The sequence below is a fragment of the Podarcis bocagei genome (assembly GCF_964188305.1).
Source record: "Podarcis bocagei genome assembly, chromosome: 2".
NCBI lineage: Eukaryota > Metazoa > Chordata > Lepidosauria > Squamata > Lacertidae > Podarcis > Podarcis bocagei.
The window spans coordinates 118,924,548-118,938,191 of record NC_138126.1 but is presented as its reverse complement, the minus strand read 5'-3'; the positions used below and the strand labels follow the sequence as shown (position 1 = coordinate 118,938,191).

At 45.1% G+C, this 13,644-nt stretch overlaps 2 protein-coding genes across 2 annotated transcripts in view; both read right to left on the bottom strand.

Moving 5' to 3' along the window:
- TIMELESS (timeless circadian regulator) overlaps nucleotides 1-13,644 on the bottom strand; it is a 108,021-nt gene that overhangs the window by 29,214 nt on the left and 65,163 nt on the right. The window lies entirely within an intron of this gene.
- On the bottom strand, nucleotides 8,586-12,320 carry APOF (apolipoprotein F). The gene is made up of 2 exons (XM_081181485.1): nucleotides 12,246-12,320; nucleotides 8,586-9,763 (listed from the first exon to the last, which is right to left on the bottom strand). The coding sequence occupies exon 2, from the start codon at nucleotides 9,753-9,755 to the stop codon at nucleotides 8,649-8,651; it is 1,107 nt and encodes a 368-aa protein (XP_081037611.1). The 5' UTR covers nucleotides 9,756-9,763; nucleotides 12,246-12,320; the 3' UTR covers nucleotides 8,586-8,648.

Genomic DNA, 13,644 nt, shown 5'->3' with positions numbered 1-13,644 from the left:
CCAGATTGCTCTTTGTTTTTAAAGGTGAGAGGTGAATGTGTGTGTTTCTGGTAGTACAAATCTTGCTGCGAAATCTTGCTGTGAACCCTATATTTTGGAGGGTTGGACTAGATGACCCCAGGGTCCCTTTCAACTCTCCCAATTTGTGGCTGTGTGGAAGACCATGTGTCTGCAAGCATTGGAGGGTAATTCTTAAATTCTGGTGTGGTAATGGAGTTGAAATTCAGCCTAGCTTTGCTTTTTAGTTTTAAAAGGTGAGAGGTAAAAGCCATGATGTTTTGAAGCACAACTGGTAATATCAAGCATTTGAGTGATTACAGTATTTATCATTTTGTCTACTATTTTTTTGTCTACTATTTTTTTTAATCAAACTTAAAAGTCAATTCAAAGTTTAAGCACATACAAATGAATAATCAAGTACAATTAGCCTTGGCCATTCCTGTAAATTAAGGCGCAGAAAATAATAATATTAATGAATTCTAACGCTCTGGCCATTTTTACTCATAAATAAGAGAGCGGTTGATTGTTCCGCGAATGGCCAGAGGGATATTAGCCCTTTCCTGTACATAAAGGAAGCTTGGGCTGAATGGTGAATACTTGAATTGCTGAGTTTCTCTTTTTGTTTTAAAATCTAACCCTATTTTAAAAAAAAACCACTCCTTACCTGGCCATTTTTACTCATAAATAAGAGAGCGGTTGATTGTTCTGTGAATGGCCAGAGGGATATTAGCCCTTTCCTGTACATAAAGGAAGCTTGGGCTGAATGGTGAATACTTGAATTGCTGAGTTTCTCTTTTTTGTTTTAAAATCTAACCCTATTTTTAAAATCCACTCCTTACCTTTCCCTTCCTTATTCTAATTGAGCCAAAAGATGCAACATTTTCAATGGTATAAAAGGTTTGCTGAGACATGAACTCTGCACATGCACAGAGGCTAGATCAGCTTACAAAAGAGAGAGAGAGAGAGAGAAAGGAGGGGGGGAGAGAGAAGGTTTGGAGAGCCTGAAACCTATACAAATTTCTTTATGTAAAACTTTGAACCATTGAGGGAAATCACCCTTAATGTCTTGCCCCAGGGGCTAACAAAAGGTTCGCCTCCCATGGAATTTAAATTTTATAACAGTTTTTTTTTTGTGTGGGTGTGTGTGTGTGTGTATGTGTATATGCCTATGCATTTTAGGAACAGCATTTCCTGACAGACCTCTCACATGAAATAATTTTCCCTTTCAGCAGGTGTGTATATGCCTATGCATTTTAGGAACAGCATTTCCTGACAGACCTCTCACATGAAATAATTTTCCCTTTTAACAGAGTGTCCTTTCTTTTCTCCCACAGCACAAATGATAATGAGGGGATGCAAACAGTGATTTAAATACTCTATAAAAAGTAATTGCATTTGTTTCTCTTTTTTCCCTTAAAGCCAAACAGTCACTTTCTTTCTGTTCAGCAAAACAAGTCTGAATCCCTGCTATATTAGTTGATTTCCATCCATCTCTTTGTGGCTTTGACACTTTAAGTTACAAATAATCTGTTTTCATTTATTTAATCAGTTTCTCCATGATGTCTATGAAGTTAATCGAAGCACAACCAAACATTGTTTGAGCATTTCTTACTAATTCTGTCATTTTGGCTAGTGCAAGGTACCTGCACAACTTTAAAATTGCCATTCATTTTTTCTTGGTATTAACTCATTTCCCAGTATTAACATTACAGCTGATGTCACATCAAGAAACACTTTTATTTTCATTTGGGATGTTAGAATGCCAAAACAGATTACTTCAGGTTACTTCAGGTTGCTTATTAATTGTGTGTCTTAGCATTTATTTATTTTTGGTTCCTCATAGGTCATTTGTGTGTGTGTGTTTTACTTTGGGGACATGTTCATCACATGTTGAAAGTCAGTTTCATGAAGTTCTTTTATTGTGTTTGGATAGCACATGGTGAATTTTAAGTTTTCCCCATTGTTTTCCTTTTTTTTTCAGTCTAGTAGTAATCTGCGTGGTTTTGATAATATATTTAATAATAGTTCTTTTCTGAATCTGATGTTTTTGTGTCAAGTTTGTTTTCATCTAACTGGTAATCTAATTTTTTGCTTTCCTTTTATTTTTTAACCTTTCTTGTATTTTTAACAGTTCTCTTTCTATACATGTGGAGTAATTTTTTATTTTATAATATGAAAAGAACAACAACAACAAAAATTAAGTGAAGGAAAGTAAACAAACTTAGCAGATAATAACAGTAATTACATGGAAATGTGATAATGAATAAAATGTTTAATCCACTAAGATTGTTATTATTTGCAGCTTCCCATGGAAACTGGAAGACATCCTTTTTGCCTTTTGCCCCTTTCTTGTCTAACTGTGTTTAAGTCTCCCCCAAAACCCTGCCCCCTTACAGGATATCACTTCTACAGATGTGCAATGATGAAAAGCAGCAACAACCCCTCAACTCACAAGACCTCCAACACCAGAGTTTTCAAAGTGCCCACAGCTATCTCTTTCAAAGGATATAGACTGCCGGGGGGGGGGAGTGGACCTGACAAAGGGGGGAGGAGTTGAATTGCAAGGACATTTTTTCACTTGAACCTTAAGACTGTGCTCCAGGATTCAAAAGATACATACGTAAAAGATCACAATTGTGTCAAGATATGTAACAGATATTTAATTATTATTTTTTGTATTATGTGTTATTATGTAAGAATGTTGAAATGTGTCTGACAGTGTGATTTCCACAAAGGGGGGCAATTTTTTGTGTGTGTGTAACTGTTTTTATGTTTAATGTCTTATTGCTTACACACCAATGGAGAATTCTCATGCATTTTATACTTTCTAATAGCTCACACTATTGTGTAGTCCAATGTTTAGATCAATTTATAACCACATTGTTCCACCTGGCACTCTGCCAACTTTCCCTATCCATTTTAATATGTGTTAAACCTCTTTTTGCCAATGACAAACTTCTGGACCCATAAAACACCAGGTACATGAAGGTGGATATGCTTTGGTTTAGCAGGAATGATTCCTTATAGACTTAAATTGACTTATTTGGACAACTGCCCTTGTTAAGAATGGTTTTCTTTTAACAGATTGGTTTGAAGACTTGAGAACCATGGGGCAAGATAAATTCAAATTGGACTCAGTTTGAATTGGGCAAGTGTATCCAGGCTGCAATTAGCTTTTGGTCCTTTAAGTGCAAGTGAGCAACTTCTCATGAGCCCAAGACCACAGCCTATAATAAAATCCCATAGCTAAAGGCCAAGGCGAAGACCTCTCCCTCAAGAGATGCCCAAAACCTGTGCCAGCTATGGTGAATGCCAGGCGACATGGTTAAATGAAAGCCCTGAGGGGATTCAACAGGCAAGATGTGTTGCTGTAGCACTATGTCAGTGTGAGACCACAGAAGAGCTACCTTGACACCTGAGAACACAAAAATGGCGGGGGGGAAGCAAACTGCACTTTTCAGTCATTAGTGGACCTTACCTTCCTGCTAGGTGTAAAGCATAGAACACTATTGAGTAAATGGTCTCTCCCAAAGTGTTAGAATGCCACAAGTAATTTAGTAGCAAAACGCAACATGTGTTATATATTCATACAAAGACATCCATTTACAACATACGATGTTATTATTTGTGGGGCAAAAATTTTTAAGAAAAATTCTAGCCCCAGAGGGGGGAAATTGTGATAGGAATTTTATGGTTTTAGATATATAGTAATGTTCATAACTGCACATACATAGATCAGTACAGGAAGGCAAACCTGGAACCATTTTGATTCCTAAACTGACCAAATCCCTTCTCTGCAAGGTTAAAAATGGAAAAGCCTCCCCATTGTCTCTTCCTTTAATCTGTGTTTGAATAAGGTGTGAGCCTGTGACCTGGCCCAGGAAATAAGTATTTTAGCATTACAAAAGAATGGCCAGGCTCCCCAGAAAATCCAATCAAGGAACCTGCTAGACAGGAGATAAACAAGGAGAAGAGAAAAACAACATTTAAATTTCTGTGATGTAGGTGGGATGTATCTGAGGGGTGGTCTTAGGTCACACCCCTTCTGTGATGTATGCATAATGTTTCTGGGGGTGGTCCTGATCTAGAGAAGGGGAATTTCAAAAGTCTTTATAAGGCCTTGCCGGCCATTGTTCTGGGTCCTCTTCCTCTCCTGCGTGTGAGGGGGGTACCCTGTTGCAACAGATCAATAAAGATCAAGCTTACTAGCTGCTTTGCTTCTCAATATTCTCTGGTTGGCCTCTGTTATTTTCTCCTACCAATAGGGAACCTATGTAAGGACTCTATATGGGCTCTTGGATACCCCATAAGGGAAAAGGGCATCTTTTTATTTACAACAGCGCCCCCCCCACTCCAGTTGCTGGGAATTGCCATTTAAATGGTGTGTGTCTTGGGATCAATTGTGCAGGTTATGGCTTATCTGCCCCCCCCCCCCTGTTTTATTCAAGTTGGTACTCCTGGTTCCAGGCAAGCTTCCCTGGGGAGAGCATTCCACAAACAGCGAGACACCACAGAAAAGGCCTGTTCTCGCTTAAGGCTGTACAGTGGTACCTCGGGTTACAAACACTCTGGATTACAAACTCCGCTAACCCAGAAATAGTACCTCGGGTTAAGAACTTTACCTCAGGATGAGAACAGAAATTGTGCGGTGGCGGCAGGAGGCCCCATTAGCTAAAGTGGTGCCTCAAGTTAAGAACGGTTTCAGGTTAAGAACGGACCTCCAGAACAAATTAAGTTTGTAACCAGAGGTACCACTGTACAGTGGTGCCCCGCAAGATGAATGCCTCGCAAGACGAAAAATTCGCTAGACGAAAGAGTTTTCCGTTTTGGAGGTGCTTCGCAAAACGAATCTCCTATGGGCTTGCTTCGCAATACGAAAATGTCTTGCGAGTTCCTGCGGGGTTTTTTCCTCCCCCCCCCCTTTTCTAAGCCGCTAAGCCGCTTATCAGCTGATCCGATCAGCCGCTAAAAGCCGCTAATAGCGCTAATCCGCTAATCCATCAATGGGCTTGCTTCGCAAGACAAAAAAGCCGCTAGACGAAGAGAATCACAGAACGGATTCTTTTCGTCTTGCGAGGCACCACTGTATCTCATTCAAAACTGTAACTGCTTCAAAACCAGCAGTTTGAATTGAAAACTGATTGGCAGCCATTGCAGTCAGACCAGGACTAGTGTTAGAGTCTCATGCCATTTTGCCCTGGTAAGCAACCTGGCTGCTAATTTCCGCACCAGCTAAAGTTTCCAAACCATCTTCAGTTCAGAAGCACCTCCGTGTATATTTCGCATTGAAGTAGTCTACTGAGCCCACTTAAAAGTACTGGCCTGTGGAGATAAGCTCTTCCTGCCTGTGGTGTTTTATCTCTGACAATCCAATCACAAGTGTAAGCCATCACATGGCGCTGCAGTTATCAACCACTGAACATGCATGCGTGAGCCTGCTTTTGCTCAATGGTTGAAGGTCGAAGAACAAGTGTTGGGTCAGACGCAACTCAGCGCTATCTAGTTTCATGGGCATGTGGTTGTATGATTTGCAGTGGTCCAAAGCTTATTTGGGAATGTAAATCCCCTCTTCCTTTCTACATGCAGCGTGCATCTGAAGCAAAGGCAAACGTTCCCCCTCCCCAATTGTCTTCTAAACAAGACAGAGCTTGAGGTTGCTCACCGCCAAGACCAGTACAGTGGTACCTGAGGTTACATACGCTTCAGGTTACATACGCTTCAGGTTACAGACTCCGCTAACCTAGAAATAGTGCTTCAGGTTAAGAACTTTTCTTCAGGCTGAGAACAGAAATCGGGCTCCGACGGCACGGCAGCAGCAGGAGGCCCCATTAGCTAAAGTGGTGCTTCAGGTTAAGAACAGTTTCAGGTTAAGTACGGACCTCTGGAACGAATTAAGTACTTAACCTGAGGTACCACTGTATCTGCTACCCAAAGCAATTGCTTCATATTCTTTCATAGCGACATAGTAGAACATGTGAAGAAACGCCAAATGTAAGGCTCCTCTGAGCATATTAAGAGTAAAAGCTGAATTTGTGCAAAGGGAGTGGTTCCAAAGTTTTTACAGGCAGTTGGGCTTGATCCACTGCTGGAAATGGTTTTAACAGGCTGGTGGTTTCAAATTGGTTCATGTTCTTCCTCCTTTGTCCCAAGTCTGAGAACATAAAGTGCCAACAAGAGGACTGGAAACGCCCTCTGATTGTTTACACCAGCTGATTGCTCTATCCACCTATCATTGTTGTCCCACGGGGTGGGGTAGGGGGCAGATAAACATCCAAAAAGGCCCCACCCCACTCCTGCTCTAGAACGTGCCTGGGCTGCATGTGAACTTAATGCTTAAAGCAGGCTTCATCGATGGGCCATGTGCAGAGGGTTGTTTGACATTTGTGATCCCATATGCCTGTAAAGACCATAAGGTAAAGGTAAAGGGATCCCTGACCATTAGGTCCAGTCGGGGCCGACTCTGGGGTTGCGGCGCTCATCTTGCTTTACTGGCCGAGGGAGCCGGTGTACAGCTTCCGAGTCATGTGGCCAGCATGACTAAGCTGCTTCTGGCAAACCAGAGCAGTGCATGGAAACTGGAGCGGTACCTATTTATCTACTTTCACTTTGACGTGCTTTCGAACTGCTAGGTTGGCAGGAGCTGGGACCGAGCAATGGGAGCTCACCCCATTGCGGGGATTCGAACCACCGACCTTCTGATCAGCAAGTCCTAGGCTCTGCGGTTTAATCCATAGCGCCACCCGCGTCCCTCTCAGGTGGACTACAACTCCCATAATCCCTGGCCTCTGGTCCTCCTAGCTAGGCATGATGGGAGTTGTAGTCCAGCAACATGTAAGGCTGCTTTAAGGGGAAACCCAGAAGCACCAACCCGTTTTTTAAAAAGAAGATAAATGTCAGTGGAACCTTCAACAATAATCTTGCACCCTCGAGTACACCTTGTTCAGGAATCCAGCCACCCTAGTAGGTTCCCGCATTTCATAGTATGCTGCGATCTCTGAGCATACAGTATTCATTAGTGCTGGAAATCTTGGGAGTTCCCCCCAAACCCAAGCTTTCAGATAACTCTATCTTATGTGTGGGTGGTGCCATTTCCGCTCCTCACACGACGGCACTCATAGCCTGAACATCGGAAATAAGAGGGAACAATTCTGGCAAGAGTGGTTCATCTATAGGTGACCTTCGACCGTTTATTTCCAATTCTTATATATTTGCATAACTGCACACCCACCCACTGCATTTGCCGAGGGTGACATTTGACCAGAAATGGGAGCGATGACATTGGCCTTCTCCAAACCACAATCGAAATTATCGTGGCGGCGCATCATTCTGATGGCAATTCCCACACGCTTTGAGTGCAGGCAATGCTGGACGGCTGAAGGGTGGAAGAAGCGTGTTGCAGGAAGCAAGCACCGCATTTCCAGATTGCAAATGTTATCAAACGCCTGTTCTAAATGGGTAGAATAAGCACAAAGATTTGCAATTATTTTTGCAGAGAACGAGGAAAAGGAAACAAGCAAATGCGGGAGGGAGGGAGAAAGCTTGCTAGAAGGGACTTCATTATGAGATGCAAGGCAGACAAGAAGAAATGAAGGAGGAAATCAATACGAAACAAATGTATCTGGTGCTCAAAAAATCTGCTCGTGCATTAATGCCAACCCCTCCTAAGCGTCTCCATAAGACCCACTGCAAGATGCAAAAACTCTATGCCCAAATACTAGATACAGTGGTACCTTGGTTCTCAAACGCCTTGGTACTCAAACAACTTGGAACCCAAACACTGCAAACCCGGAAGTAAGTTTGCGAACTTTTTTCGGAAGCCGAACATGCTCCGTTTTGAGTGCCGCACTTCTGTTTTGAGTGTTACGCTGAGGTCTGTCTGTTTTTGCTATTTATTTTGCGTTTTTGTTTCTGCGGCTCTTTTTTGTTTTGTTTTTGTGACCATGTGGCGCCCAGTTCAGCTATTGATTGATTGATTGATTGATTGATTGTGTGACTGCAGTACATTGATTATTGCTTTCATTTTATGGATCAGTGGTCTCGTCAGATAGTAAAATTCATGTTAAATTGCTGTTTTAGGGGTTGTGTTTAAAAGGATGAATCCATTACTTTCTATGGGAAAGCGCCCCTTGGTTTTGGAACGCTTTGGTTTTGGAACAGACTTCTAGAATGGATTAAGAATTCAAATTTCTGTTGTAGACCACCTTTTCTGTGATGTAGGTATGATGTTTGTGGGGCGTGGTCTTGGGTTACGCTCCTTCTGTGATGTATGTATGATGTATGGAGGGGTGGTATTGAGCTCCAGGGTAGGGAATTTAAAATGTTTATATAAGGGCAGGCACACCTTGGTTCTGGGTCCTCCTCCTTTCCTGCGTGTGAGGGAAGCGCCCTGTTGCAACAGTTCAATAAAGATCAGGCTTACGAGCTGCTTTGCTTCTCAATGTTCTCTGGTTGGCCTCTGTTATTTTCTCCTACCGATGGAGAACCTACAAAGGACTCTATAAGGGCTCTTGTGTCCCCCATAAGGGAATAAGGGCAGATTTTGTTTATTACAATATCTAGTATGCAAAAGCATGCTACAAATAACAGACTGATCATACAATTTTATAGCAAGAAACGCTTGATTGAGAAGAGAAGGCGCTTTGTTGCAACTAGATGACGATGGCGGGGCCTGAGAGATTGGAGGGGACAGGATAAGGCTCTTCCTTCTCTCGGAAGTAGCGTATCAAAGAATGCACACCGCTTCGGACCGCCGGCTTTAGAGCTGCAGAAATCCCCATCCCCCAAACGCTGCCTGCCCCACCTGTCACTGCGAGCAGTGTATCCTGGCTGACATCTACAAGGGTATCTATACCACGTTCCTCTGCCAGCTCCTTGCAGTCCTTGGCCACAAAGTAAATGGTGGTTCCAAGGTTGTAGGCGGTGCTGACTCCAGGAATCCAGTTCACGACTGCGTGGACTTTTTGCTCCGTCTCACTAGTACAGTTGTCCGGGGTGGAACGTCGGCCTCTTGGAGGCCCGTGGCACTTACGGAGCCAGGTGTAGGCACCACGCTGGGGCAAGAGATAGCTACCCTCTCGTGCCACCACATGGAACAAACTGCTGCCATTAGAGGACACTCCGGCACAAGAATCCCGTAGGCGGTAACAGGCTCTGGAAGCCATCCCAAAGCCCCGGTAGACTCTGTATTCTTTGCCATGCAGGAAGGATCCGTTCACCGGCACCAGATCCTGGCAGTGCCGGACCGGTGTTTGCGCCTGCAGGTTCAAGAAGCATCTCAAGGCAGCGCTGCTCTTCCTCTGACCAGGGGAGCGAGTGGTGTTCAGAGTCCCGGCCATCGCAAACAGGAGGTCATCCGTATCTGTCTGTCCCAACGCCTTGTAGAGGCGCAGGATGAGGGTTTCCGCATGCTGACTACAGCCAGCCCGTTGCAGGGCCAGCACTAAGGCAGCTCGGATGAGGGTCTGGGAGAGCTCAGGCACATCAGCAAAGCCGTCCAGGGCTTCAGGCATCAAGTCCTCGCAGGAAACCCCTTTTCGGGGCAACTGGGGGGACTGCGGGGAGATGGAGCTCAGGAAGATGCGGAGAGGAACAGAGGTGGAGTCAGAGGTCAGTGGGTGGTCTTCAGAAGCCTTCTCCCTGGGCTTCGCCATGGGCAGCAAGCGCCCTTCCGGTCCATGGCATAGGAGCAGGAAGCCAAAGAAAGTCAAGACGGCCTTGGGAGGCAGCGAGGGCCGATACATGTTGGACAGATTCATTGGAAGTCCTGTTGAAAGGAGGAAACTGAGAAACATCTGGCTCTCATATTTTTATGAGATGGTCTAGGGGCCCTGAGCTCCAAAGCCCTTTGGATCAGGTTCCAGGGGCACAGGGATACCACACCTTTAATTAACATAGCTTTAAATCACATTAGCTGTGGCTTGTTAAGGCTGCTGGGAGCTGCAGGTCTGCTACAGTACAGGGAGCCAGTGTGGTGTAGTGGTTAGGAGCAGTAGTCTCGTAATCTGGTGAACCGGGTTCGATTCCCCGCTCTTCCACATGCAACTGCTGGGTGACCTTGGGCTAGTCACACTTCTCTGAAGTCTCTCAGCCCCACTCACCTCACAGAGTGTTTGTTGTGGGGGAGGAAGGAGATTGTGAGCCGCTTTGAGACTCCTTCGGGTAGGGATATCAAATCCAAACTACTCTACTCTACTCTACTACAGTTCCCAGGATTCTTTGGGAAAAGTCACATGCTTTAAAAGTCTGATACGGATAGGACCACGAGCTGCCCCTGGACACCAGAAGTGCTTCCTCCCTTCATCAGGAGCACATTGTTTGGCTGAAAGAAGGCGGTTTTAGGAACAGGAGGCTGGAACCCTTTCTCCCAGTGGCAGCTCACCCACCCACTTGCTTGTCATTTTTCATTTGCTGCTCTTTCCAAGATTGAAAGCAGCAGAATGTTTTCAGAAGGGGAGGAGGCCAGAAAAAAACAGCTTGCCTATCATCTGCCTCCTGGGGAAACAGAGCAGAGGAAAACCAGGGAAAGGGAGCTGGTGGCTACCCGGATGTTGTTGAAACTCCCAACTTCCATCAGCCCCAGCTGCCGTGGCTAGTGGAACTGTAGTCCACCAACAGTTGCTCCATCCTTGGTGCAAACCTTCAATACCCAGAACCAGAAACGGTGGGGGTGGGAGAGAATGAATAAAGGAGCATTTGGGGGGGGGGATGCTTTTATGGGCTCATCCGTGTTTCATGCCTAGAAAGCACAGGTCCCAGCAGATTTCTCCTTGCCCAGCTCCTTTCCACAGGGAAAACCGCTCTTTACCTCTCAATCGGAGCAAACGTCAATCCAGAGAAAACCTGAAATGCCATTTGATCCAATTAAGGCAGGCCTCCAGATGTTTTGGGACTACAACTCCCACCATCCCTGACCACTGGTCCTGTTAGCTAGGGATGATGGGAGTTGTAGTCCCAAAACATCTGGAGGGCCGAGTTTGCCTATGCCTGAATGAAGGGGTAAGGAGCCTTTTTTTTCCTGGGGGAAAGAGGAAGTGGATGAGCCATAACATCTAAAGGGAACATGCTCCACAAGTCAGAGTCCCCTATGGAGCTGTCTGAGCTGGCTTAAAACAAACAAATGTGAGACAGGAAGCTCCATCACAAACAGAACGCTAAGCCGAAGGACAGAAGATACTTTCCACTGCGTGTGGTGTTTAAGAAGCAAATCAAGACCCTTCAAGCCCATTGGAGGACTCTCTCACAAATGTCACTTAAAACAGCTCAACGATTGACAGCGTCATAATAAAATTGGATTCCAACCCAGGGTTGTTCCAGACCTTTCCCACTTCAAGTGGAGGGGTTCTTCCACGTTGAGGTTTCCAAGGACAGGAATACCTCACATTTAAAAGAGGGAAAGGTTCGGGAGAACACTGGGGCAAGGGGGGGGGGTGTCATATGGACCTGCCCACATTAATGAGGAGGCAGGCTGGTTCAAATCCACATTTTCCTCCAGTGTGGACAAGCTCTCCGTAAGCCACGACTCTCTGCTACGCTGCCAAGTTCATTTGCACAAGGAACCCTCACAGGTCTGATCAATGTGATGATGATGATGATGATAATTTATTATTTATACCCCGCCCATCTGGCTGGGTTTCCCCAGCCACTATGGTCGGCATTCAACAGAATATTAAAATACAATAGCCTATTAAACATTAAAAGCTTCCCTAAACAGGACTGCCTTCAGATGTCTTCTAAAAGTCTGGTAGTTGTTTTTCTCTTTGACATTTGGTGGGAGGGCGTTCCACAGGGCGGGTGCCACTACCAAGAAGGCCCTCTGCCTGGTTCCCTGAAACTTGGCTTCTCGCAGCGAGGGAGCCACCAGAAGGCCCTCGGCGCTGGACCTCAGTGTCAGGGCAAAACGATGGGGGTGGAGACGCTCCTTCAGGTATACTGGGCCGAAGCCGTTTAGGGTTTTACAGCTCAGCACCAACACTTTGAATTGTGCTTGGAAATGTACAGGGAGCCAATGTAGGTCTTTCAAGACCATATTTGATATTGGGCTCCTTTGGGAGAAAGGGTGGAACAGAAATGAAACAAAGGAATGCAATGCAATGTCAGGTGCTAATCCTATCATCCTAGCACTCTGTCCTGCTACCTTGTCTCCAGAATGAAACTCTGGTTTGCTCCTCTGCAAGTCCCTTAAAACCTTTTCCCCCACGCCAGCCTTTTCCCACCCACTCGCCTGCCACCAGGAAGGAGCAGCTTACCTTTTCTGCAGAGGAGGCACAAGCGTATAGAGAATCTAGGTGGGAAGCTGGAGCCTTTTGCCCCAGTGCTGTAGATCTCTACCCTGGTTGGTCAGTCTTATCAGCAGACCTCATTGCAACACACGGCTTCACTATCAAGTTCTGGCATCTTTGCAAGGGTCACTGACAACTAATATTTTTTCTTTCTGATGCAGCATTCCCTGCGTTGATTCAGCGGGTTACTTTAGTAGGGATTCCTGAGAACAGAACACAGGGGAAGTCCTTTGCAATCGACACACTCAAAGAGCTGGAGCTATGTCCTTTTAAAGGTGAAGGTAAAGGGACCCCTGACCATTAGGTCCAGTCGTGACCGACTCTGGGGTTGCGGTGTCATCTCGCTTTATTGGCCGAGGGAGCCGGCGTACAGCTTCTGGGTCATGTAGCCAGCATGATTAAGCCGCTTCTGGCAAACCGGAGCAGCGCATGGAAACGCTGTTTACCTTCTCGCCGGAGCGGTACCTATTTATCTACTTGCACTTTGATGTGCTTTCAAACTGCTAGATTGGCAGGAGCAGGGACCGAGCAACGGGAGCTCACCCCATTGCGGGGATTCGAACCGCCAACCTTCTGATCGGCAAGTCCTAGGCTCTGTGGTTTAACCCACAGCGCCACCCACGTAAGCCACTCCTTGCCATCAAGGGCACTATGGATGACAGATAGATCCAGAAGTATCCTCAAGCTATGCACCTGCTTCTTTCAGATGGCGTTCATAAGTGGCCCACATATAAATCACTTATAAACACCATCTCCAACTCCTCAAAAGATTCCATTAATGGCGTCTCCGAAATTTTTTACACATCATTTGGGAAGACAGGCCAGTGTACTGGAAGAAGCAAAGATCATCAGTGTTAAAGCAATGATTCTTCAACATCAACTTCATTGGACTGGCCATGTTGTGCGGATGCCTGATTATCGTCTTCCAAAGCAACTACTCCATTCTGAACTTAAAAATGGACAGCGTAATCCTGGTGGTCAACAAAAGAGATTTTTATTTATTTTATTTTTTCTGTTTTATTAAATTTGCTTAGTAACATAACATTATTATATATATTCTATAAAACAAAGAATACAGAACCAAATTCATTCATACTACAATGCCTAACTACATAACGTCAACAAAAGAGATTTAAAGACAAGGCAAATCTTTAAAAATGTAGTATAAGCACCAACAACTGGGAAACACTGGCCTGTGAGCGCTCCAATTGGACAGCAGCCTTTTCCAAAGGCGTCATGGACTTTGGGGACGAACTTTGGACGTTGAAGCTCAAACTCAGGACGCAAGGGAGAAACGTGCTAAGAGGAAGGCATGCTTGGCAAACCCTCACTATGATCAACTCCTGCCCGGAAACCTATGTCGCCA